Source organism: Lactuca saligna, chromosome 5 (genome assembly GCF_052625555.1).
Source record: "Lactuca saligna cultivar CGN05327 chromosome 5, ASM5262555v1, whole genome shotgun sequence".
Classification (NCBI taxonomy): Eukaryota; Viridiplantae; Streptophyta; class Magnoliopsida; order Asterales; family Asteraceae; genus Lactuca; species Lactuca saligna.
In genome coordinates, this window is record NC_136421.1 from 178,762,826 (window position 1) to 178,770,707 (window position 7,882).

Below are 7,882 nucleotides of genomic sequence, written 5' to 3' on the forward strand. Positions count from 1 at the left end.
GGTCGAAGCTGAAGCAGTTGCGATCATAACCGGGGAAAGAGTTATCAAATTCGTATGGAGAAAAAGTGTTTGCCGCTTAAGGCTACCCCATACTATTATAAGTGACAATGGAAAATAGTCTGCTAAGAACCCCTTCAAGAAGTGTTGCCAGGAAAAGGAAATCTAGAAGAACTTCACCTTGGTGGCTCATGCTTAGGCCAATGGTCAAGTAAAAGTGACAACTCAAACTTTAGTAAAAGGAATTATGAATAGGTTGGGAAAAGCCAAAGGAAATTGGGTTGATGAACTATTTCATGTGTTATGGGCATATCGAACCACAGTGCGTATATCGACCAAAGAAACTCCTTTTTGTCTGGTGTATGGAACAAAAGCATTCATTCCTATTGATGTCACGATTCGAACTACCCGAACCAGTAACCCAGAAATACGGTCGAACACAAAAAATCTTCGAAAAAATTTGGACCTGCTAGATGAAAAAGTAGAAGAAGCTGCAATATGGAAAGCCAATTATAAGGCATTAGTAGAACGATACTGCAACACCCAGGTAAAAAAGTCATCGTATGTGGTGGGTGACCTGGTTTTGCGCAAGAAGGAAGCTAGTAGACAAGAGCCAAATGGAAAACTTGATCCAAACTGGGAAGGGCCATATCAGGTGCCCGAAGTGAGACTAATGGAGTGTATCTAAAGGCATTAGATGGGATCCGGTTTCCAAGAACGTGGAACATGTGTAACCTCTGAACATTCCACTTTTGCAAGTAGTAATGCAAGGCGGTCAGGAAGAAACGAATAAAGCAATGACGGCATTTTAGAATTCATAACTTTTGTTGTTCTTTGTTGGATGTAATTCGATTACATATTATAAAATGATATATTTCATTCCTTTCAGTATTATTGTTTACGAATAAGCCAAGGTAACAACTTAAAAGCATCGCCATAATCCTCCACATTATGGCTCGATGTTATTTTTACTCGAACCTTAGGATCATGACTAACGGTTCGAGCAACTTAAAATCATCTACATAATCCTCCAAATTATGGCTCGATGTTATTTTTACTCAAACCTTAGGATCACGCCCAATGGTTTGACCAACATGAAATCATCGCTATAATCCCCGCATTATGGCTCTATGTTATTTTTACTCGAACATTAGGATCACGCCTAATGGTTTGAGCAACTTAAAATCATTGCCATAATCCTCCACATTATGGCTCGATGTTATTTTTACTCGAACCTTAGGATCACGCCTAATGGTTCAAGAAACTTAAAATCATTGCCATAATCCTCCACATTATGGCCCGGTGTTATTTTTATCCGAACATTAGGATCATGCCTAATGGTCCGAGCAACTTAATCATCGCCATAATCCTCTACATTATAGCTCGATGTTATTTTTACTTGAACCTTAGGATCATGCCTAATGGTTCAAGCAAATTAAAAGCATCTCCATAATCATCCACATTATAGCTCGGTGTTATTTTTACTCGAACCATAGGATCACACCCAATGTTCCGAGCAACTTGAAATAATCACCATAATCCTCTACATTATGGCTTAATGCTATTTTTACTCAAACCTTAGAATGACGCCTAATGGTTCGAGAAACTTAAAATCATCGCCATAATCCTCCCCATTATGGCTCAATGTTATTATTAATCGAACCTTAGGATCGCGCCTAATGGTTCATGAAACTTAAAATCATCGCCATAATCCTCCCCATTATGGCTCGATGTTATTTTTACTCGGACCATAGGATCACGCCTAATGGATTAAGCAACTTAAAATCATCGACATAATCCTCCACATTATGGCTCAAATTTATTTTTACTTGAACATGAGGATCACACCTAATTGTTCGAGCAACTTAAAATCATCACCAAAATCCTCCACATTATGGCTCGATGTTATTTTTACTCAAACCTTAGGATCATGCCTAATGGTTCGAGCAACTTAAAATCATCACCATAATCCTCCACATTATGATGTGATTTTATTTTTACACAAACCTTAGGATCATGCCTAACGGTTCGAGCATCTTAAACTCATCGCCATAATTCTCCACATTATGGTTCGTTGTTATTTTTACTCGAACCATATGATCATGCCTAACGGTTTGAGAAAATTAAAATCATCACCATAATCCTCCACATTATGGTTCGATGTTATTTTTGCATGAACCTTAGGATCATGCCTAATGGTTCGAGCAACTAAAAATCATCACCATAATCCTCCACATTATGGTTTGATGTTATTTTTACTCGAACCTTGGGATCACGCTCAATGGTTCAAGCAAATTAAAATCATCGACATAATCCTCCACATTATGGCTTGATGTTATTTTTACCCGAACTTAGAATCATGCCTAATGGTTCGAGCAATTGAAAATCATTTCCATAATCCTCCACATAATGGCTCAATGTTGTTTTTTCTTGAACCTTAGGTTCATGTCTAGTAATTGGAACAACCCACAAACATTGCCATAGGCTTCAAAAGTATGCCTCAATGTTCTCATCATTCGAGCCTCGGGTTAGAGCCCGATGGATCGAATTATATGATAAGCATAACATTCAAGTTTGTAGGTAAAGCATTTCAGAGTCTGATAAACAATTCGAGTGAATCAAAAGGTTGGATGTCAACCCTGTCCAATAAAAAGAATAATCAAAACTACAAACAACTCTTACGATCACAAGAACATGAAGAAAAAGGATTCGAACACATAAAGAAAAAGTTCATTGTCATTCAGTAGGATGCTATTACAAGATAAAAAAAACAAACTAAGGCTGCCTAACGGCATTGTCAAAATCAAAAGTTACGATTACATATTCAAATCACTGCTAAAACAAATGCAATTCTTTCAAAACACTCACATCCATCCCTTCACCCCCTAGAGCAGATAAAAGCGAGTACTTGTGTATTGCCATCTCAAAAAAGCGCTCAATAATCTAATGTTGCACAATCAGGTATGAATACAACACACTCTTATCTTTCAACACTTCAGGGTACTTTTCCTTCATGTCAACAAAATCTTGATGGAGATCAAGTTGGATAGAAGACGTTTGCAAGGTAGCGTTCATGGCACCAAAATCGCTTAAATCTAATAAATCAAAAACAAAAAGGGGAATACCCTCCTTCATAACCCATCGCAACTTCTAATCCGTCTGGTACACACCCGCCTGGCAAGTTGTTGCTTTCTGTTTCATTATGATTTGTGAATCATTCAATGTGGAAATTCGAGAATCCTTCTACAACATCAGGAGTTTTTCCATAGCCAACTCCTCCTCCAGCAACTTAATGCTAACATCCTTGATTAAATAGGCCATCTCCAACTGAGAAACTTTCTCTGTGTATTGCGACTTCAGCGAATGATACTGCTGAGAAACACCCTTAAGTTCTTTTACAGCAGAAGCATGATGGCTCATGGAAGCATCTATTTTGAGTTGAAAATCATGATTCAACTTTTTTAGATCCTCTTACTGACCAAGAGACTGACTCAAATCCGTCACCAGACTCTGGTTCCTCTCCGACAAACCAACTACTTCTTCTTTCAACTCCTTGGCTTCTTTCACTATCTGCTCATGAAGGGCCTGCAACTGCTTCAACCCTTCCAAATCTTCATAAAAAAATAACTTGGTGTTGGTTAAGATGCTCTGAATGTGATTTTGTATATACAGACACTTCATTCAACAAATGCGTTCTTTCCATTAAGCATTACCGAGCTTTTGTTGGATTAGTTTCTAAGTCCATAACTATTTTGGTATGTACTTGACCCGATTATGAGCATGGTCCTTTTTGGTAGCCTTCACCATAGCAATATGTAGGATGAATTAAGGAGAGAGAGGTTTAATTATGATTTATTAATATATTATGAGAATAATATATTAAAGGATAAATCATAATGTTTAATTAATACCAGTCAAGAATTAATTTTGTGGCTAAAAGAGATTAATTAAACTTCGGGGACTGGATTTGTAATTATAAGATAATTGAAATTGGGTTATGGATTACTTAATAAGATAGGTTGGACAAATTCTATGGGAAGCCCATAAGGAATTCGTCCAAGGGATATGTTAAAGGAGTCCATGGGCTGCTTAGGGCCTAAGCAGTCAGATTAGGGTTTCCTAGTTGCAAACCCTAATAGCCAACATCTATATAAAGGACCCGTATTCCCCAAAAACGTGTCTAAGTGTTCCTTTAGGGTTTCCAGCCGTTTTGGTGCATCCCCTCTCTTCTCTCCTTCATCTTGTTTCTTAGTGGTGTTTGTGACTCCATTAGAGGTGCAACACTTGAGGCACTAAGCCTTCTGAAGCCAAGGATTAAATTGTTATTGCTATATAACAATCAAAGGTTAGATCTAAACCCTATTTTTTGTTAATATGATTAAATGTATGCTAGATCTAGGGTTTATAGCTTTGGATATTCAATTGCTTGCTTATTAGACAAACTAGATCCAAAACCTATTAGGGTTTGCATGTACTGTTGGGTTTTCAGCATTCTAACACTCCTAAGTGTACATGCAACCCTAAATACCTTGAATCTATGTTTTCTCTATTATACATACAAATATGAATATCCAAGGTATTATCCTAACAAGCATACCAAAAGCATTGATACTAGGGTAATAAAATAGATAAAATACATACCTTGTTATTGTAACTTGTCTTCATGAAGCTTGAGTGCCTAGTGCCCCAAGTGTTACACCTCAAATGGTTCACAAAACACCATGAACACTTGGAATAACCTTGAGAATAAGAATACTTGGTTCTCTCTAATGAAATCGACTAGCCCTCTTAGTGTACCCACACTTGTGTCAATTTCACCAACCAAGGACATCTTTATATAGTGTGGAGATTAGGGTTAAACCCTAATACCCATGACCTTTCATTTCTTATGATCCATGGGTTAAACACTCCATGAACTATCCATGAAACCTTAGCCCAACCTAAATGAACTTGGCCCATCACACATATATATCTAAGAGTCCATATTTAATTACTTCCTTTTGATCACTTAATTAATTCCAAATTAATTCTTGATCAATACTAATTAAATCATATGATTATATATTAATATATTAGAACTTATAATATATTAATAAAAATCGTTAGTATCCTTTTTCCTCATCTTGTCTATCTAATTGTCCCGATGCCATGCAACCCAAATGGACCATGTCGGGTCGGGTCAAGTCTTACCAATTATAGTTATGGACTTAGACATTAATCCAATAGTCTCCCACTTGGATAAGTCAAAAAATGTTATTGGAAGTATGACTTCATAACCCGACTAGCAATCGTAACTCTCAAAAGCTTATGTCGAACTCTGCCCTTGCCGATGATCTTTGACCTTTGTCAATGACTTGTCCATTAGATAAGGGATCATATATTCCTGCATTCTAGATATCACATGGACTAAGACATGGATTATAAATCATTCTTTCTATCCATTGTTGTTTCCTGATTTCCGATTCATGATGACTAACTGATTGAACAGATCAAATCAGTCCTGACTTGGCCAAGCACTCACATGTATCATCATTAAATCATCTAGGGGCCCACATATATTGCTTTTATCCTCAAGGTAGAAGGAATGGATAAACTTCGACTCATATAGCTTGTTCTACTACTTGTTGAATCATACACAAAGGCACATTTTATAACATCGAGTTACCAATGCGTTTTCGTGCAATCAATGTACAATCAATTCATAGTAACAACTCATATCTCTAGGTTTGAAGAATATAAGATATTATCGTCTCATGTCACTCGTGATAAAATCCAAGAAGTGATTCCAATGAGCACGGGCTGAATCCAATACTCAGAACTTATGAGTACTCATGAGTTTTGTAGCACCACTTTGTCCAACATCATAGACCTCTACAAGCCAACCCATGACAGTCTTGATTCATATCTACTTCCAACATATGACCGACTGTGGATGGCTTGAATAACTTAGTCATTCGGGAAGAATGACCTAGTTTATTCTGGAAGTCAAAACATGCAAAATAAAACACAAGAATAATTGAATCTGATATGGTATCAAAAACTATGAATATAAATAAAAAACCTTTTATTTATCAATATACTGATTACTCATTATTCATTGTTTCGGTTTTATCAACTTTATACTTGAATTAAAAAGCACTAGTTGTCCCATGCTCCAAGCATGTACACTATGTTTTTCTGAACAATAGCTTTGTCATACACCAAGTATGCACTCTATGTTTGTCTATGATCCTTACTTTGTGAAATAAACCAATTGAACATAATTCCAATGATTCTAATTTCACACTCCCAAATCGAAATCTATTAGATTTTAAACTTAAAAGCACAGATCCTCTTGTAATGAATTTGTACAAAGTCACAAAGACTTGTAAAAAAGACATTATAGAGTATTCAATTCCATGGGAAACATCCTTCTTGTAGTAAGTTTTTCTAATCTTACACGAATTGAATAACTTCCACCTATGGAATCATTTTCATATTCCCATTTTGACTAATCACTTCTGAACAAGAGTTGCCTCTTTTCAGAATATGTCAATACAATCCTTCCAAAAATTAACATTATACTTCTAACTGTCCCTGAGCAACCAATATTCGGTAAACCTTAGATTATCCTCCACAATTGCTTAATCATTTTAGTAATATCCAATTCTAGACCTTTTCCTCTTTATACCCCAGACATTTGGAAAATTTAGAAAGGATAAATATTATAACACATGCAATCGATCCTGTACCCAAAGGAAATAGGACATGATTCATGATGTATCACATAAAGACATGATTCTAGACTAGTCTTTTGCTACAATATTTTTTATTTGCCATGTTTTCAAAATTTGGCTATGAAGAGGGATGTCGTAATCATAATCGAATTTTAAGAACGCAAATTATAGAATTTTCTTAAGTTGAACCAAACCAACATAAAATTCATATATACTCTTGACTAAAGATTATTAAAATCTCAATCTAAGCTTTTAGAATTGAAATGAAGTATAATTTCCTCTCCCTTAATTATATAAAACAACTTTTTAACCCCTACAACATCACGAATTGAAACTTTTGTTTTCTATAATTAACATTGCTAATTTGCAACCTTTATTATAATCATCATGCTCCCACTAACATGATGATTATTAGCATAACACTTATGCTCCTACTAGCTTTGACATGTACTCAGAAATTAGCTGGACTTCTAGAACTCAATACTTTACTAACTTTCTTACCAAAGTTCAGAGTTCTAAGACGAGATTGCCTCGATAATACTTTATCAAAATCATACACCTTATCTTAGATAGCTCACAGGTGTGTCTAAACAATTTTAGAACTATGAAAAGGGATGCCATAATCATAGTCTCAATTGTTTAGATCTTTGCTATCTGCTTCAAGTCTACTTGGTGGATGTGTTTCCTCGCCATCATTTTCAGGAATCGGAGAGAAACCTTATGACCCTTAGATTTTATGGTGTATGTGTTCTTACTCATGTGAATTGTCATAACCTTAGTCACAAGACAAGGATAATGACAAATCCAAACTCATATGGACCGAACTCAATCTTAATTTCTTGCCACCTGGCAGCTCAAGGGCCTGCCATTGCTTCCAAGTTGTTATGCAACCAATTGAGAACTCTAAGAACTCATATGCAAAGCCAACTTTAATTGGAATGGGCACAAAAATAGAAATATGTCAACACGATAGGTTATAAACCTCACGTCGTGTGCCAGTGTTAAACTACATGCTTTTATTCTTGATTAGATCTTGAAATTCTTTTTGTTATCTTTAAGACTCCCACTATCCTCTTGACATATAAGACTATCTTGCCGAATATTCAAGAGATAGTTCAGATTCTTTATCAAGACAAACACTTCACACAATTGGCCTTAGTTGGCCTTTG

The 7,882-nt window shown here is 35.9% G+C and overlaps 1 protein-coding gene across 1 annotated transcript; it reads left to right on the top strand.

The window, feature by feature from the left end:
* Nucleotides 1-244: 244 nt before the first annotated feature.
* LOC145045994 (uncharacterized) lies at nucleotides 245-685 on the top strand. The gene has a single exon (XM_078994279.1). The coding sequence runs from the start codon at nucleotides 245-247 to the stop codon at nucleotides 683-685; it is 441 nt and encodes a 146-aa protein (XP_078850405.1).
* The last annotated feature ends 7,197 nt before the right edge of the window (nucleotides 686-7,882 follow it).